Source organism: Castanea sativa, chromosome 2 (genome assembly GCF_040712315.1).
Source record: "Castanea sativa cultivar Marrone di Chiusa Pesio chromosome 2, ASM4071231v1".
NCBI lineage: Eukaryota > Viridiplantae > Streptophyta > Magnoliopsida > Fagales > Fagaceae > Castanea > Castanea sativa.
The window spans coordinates 41,079,143-41,081,050 of NC_134014.1; the positions used below are offsets into that span (position 1 = coordinate 41,079,143).

Below are 1,908 nucleotides of genomic sequence, written 5' to 3' on the forward strand. Positions count from 1 at the left end.
TCTCCCCCTACAGACACTCCAAACCACGAAGAGCACTACGATCTCACCATAGGTCTCTCTCTCGAAAGGTTTTTGAGTTTTATGTGTTTTGATCCATGTTATGTTGTGTTTTGGGGTTAAGAGGTGTTTTTGTAACGGCTGGGACTGAGGTGGGTTACAGAGATTGACGGAAACATACCACAGGTGGGTTAAGTGATACTTTTCAAATCACGGGTAGGCAAAGTGATTTTCGCCCAAACCACAAGTGGGTTATGTGTAATTACCCCAAAAAATATTCTATCTTTTTGAAGTATCATAAAAAATATCCCCCTCTGTATGACAATTCAAGATGATGTATTGATTTGGCCCTTCAACCCGGATGGTGCTTACTCTGTTAAATTCGGGTATAAGTTTCTACATGAAGAACATCTTGGCAAGCAACCTAGTCTTTCTGAGAATGAAGCCTTGAAGCCATTGTGGAAGAAGATTTGGGGTCTCAATGTTCCAAACAAAGTGAAACATCTGGCCTGGAGAGCTTGCAAAGACTCTCTACCCACTAAAGTGAACTTGGTCCGTCATAAGATCACTACCACAGGCACCTGTGATTGATGTAAAATGCACCAAGAAGATGTTGTGCATGCCTTGTTGCACCGCCTAGAACTAAAGCTATTGTGGTGCACGCGGCCAAAGTGGAACCATGGCACGCTCTTTGCGTGCTCCTCTTTTATTGACGTGTTTGATTTCATTTTTGTAGGGAACAGAGAACCAAAGCTGTTTGCAACAGTAATTTGGACACTTTGGAATAGGCGTAACAACCTTCGCCTCGGCAAACCTGCCTTACCACTTGAAAAAGTGTTGGATTTTGCCCAGGAACGCCCGATGGGGTCTAAAACTACCAACGTGCCACCTTCGCATCTCTATGGATGATCAACAACTCATTGGACAGCACTTGAGGCAAACGGGTTCAAGATCAACTTTGACGAAGCGACATTTGCAGACAGAGATAGTGTTGGGATAGGCGTGGTGATCTGAAATGATGCCGGGTTGATTATGGCATCTTTGACTTAACAAATTCCCCTTCCAGCATCAATGAGGTGGAAGCGCTAGCAACAAGAAGAGCTTTAGAATTCGCTTTGGAACTTGGCTTCGACGATATAACTCTGGAAGGTGATTCAGAAATCCTTATAAAGAACCTGATGAATGGAGAAAGCAAGTTGACCCACTGCGGAAACATTGCAGCAGATATTCTTTTCCTGTTGTCTCACTTCTCTAAAGTGAAATTATCCTTCATTAGGAGACATTGTAATAGGTTAGCACATTCACTAACAAGGAGAGCAATTATACCTCCTCTTATGTCCATCTGGATGGAAGAAATACCACCAGACTTTGCATCTGTATTTTTGGCTGATCTTGATAGCCTCCCTTAATGAAGTTTCACAGTTTTGATTCTAAAAAAATAATAATAATCAATTGCACATACATATCTATTATAATTATTTTGTTCAAGTAATGAGCAATAATTAAAACAACTTTGGAGTAATATTGTATAATAAAAGTTGATAAAAGCATATTAATTCATTTTATATTATTGATTTTTATTATTTGATGTAATAAAGAGCTTCATTACGAAATCTTTTTTTTTCTTCAATGTTTTTTTATTGCAGTATGGTGACGCTTGTTATTATCATCAGTTTCTTTATCTTCAACGTTTGAAGTTTAGTCCGTCCATATTTGTTCAAATTTTGAGTTTTCATCACTTTTTCCTTTTCTTACATCATTTGTGTTAATCACTAATAAATTGGCACTAGGAGATTCTTGATTGGATCTTACAAAGTTTGGACTTTGTCGTCGCTAAGATCTTTTGTAGGTATTTGTATTCATATTAGATTTTAATGATGTGCTAGTTTTTTGTAAAATGTTTTTTTTTTT

General features: G+C 38.2%; 1 protein-coding gene across 1 annotated transcript; it reads left to right on the forward strand.

Annotated features, from left to right (window-relative positions):
• Positions 1–315: 315 nt before the first annotated feature.
• Positions 316–1,406, forward strand: LOC142625345 (uncharacterized). Its single transcript, XM_075799023.1, has 3 exons — positions 316–580; positions 734–863; positions 1,064–1,406. The coding sequence occupies exons 1-3, from the start codon at positions 316–318 to the stop codon at positions 1,404–1,406; spliced, it is 738 nt and encodes a 245-aa protein (XP_075655138.1).
• The last annotated feature ends 502 nt before the right edge of the window (positions 1,407–1,908 follow it).

Coding starts and splice junctions, on each gene's coding strand:
- LOC142625345 (XM_075799023.1), top strand. CDS start 316: ATGACAATTCAAGATGATGTATTGATTTGGCCCTTCAACCCGGATGGT. Junction 581..733: donor GATCACTACCACAGGCACCT/GTGATTGATGTA, acceptor TCATTTTTGTAG/GGAACAGAGAACCAAAGCTG. Junction 864..1,063: donor GCCCAGGAACGCCCGATGGG/GTCTAAAACTAC, acceptor TTCCCCTTCCAG/CATCAATGAGGTGGAAGCGC.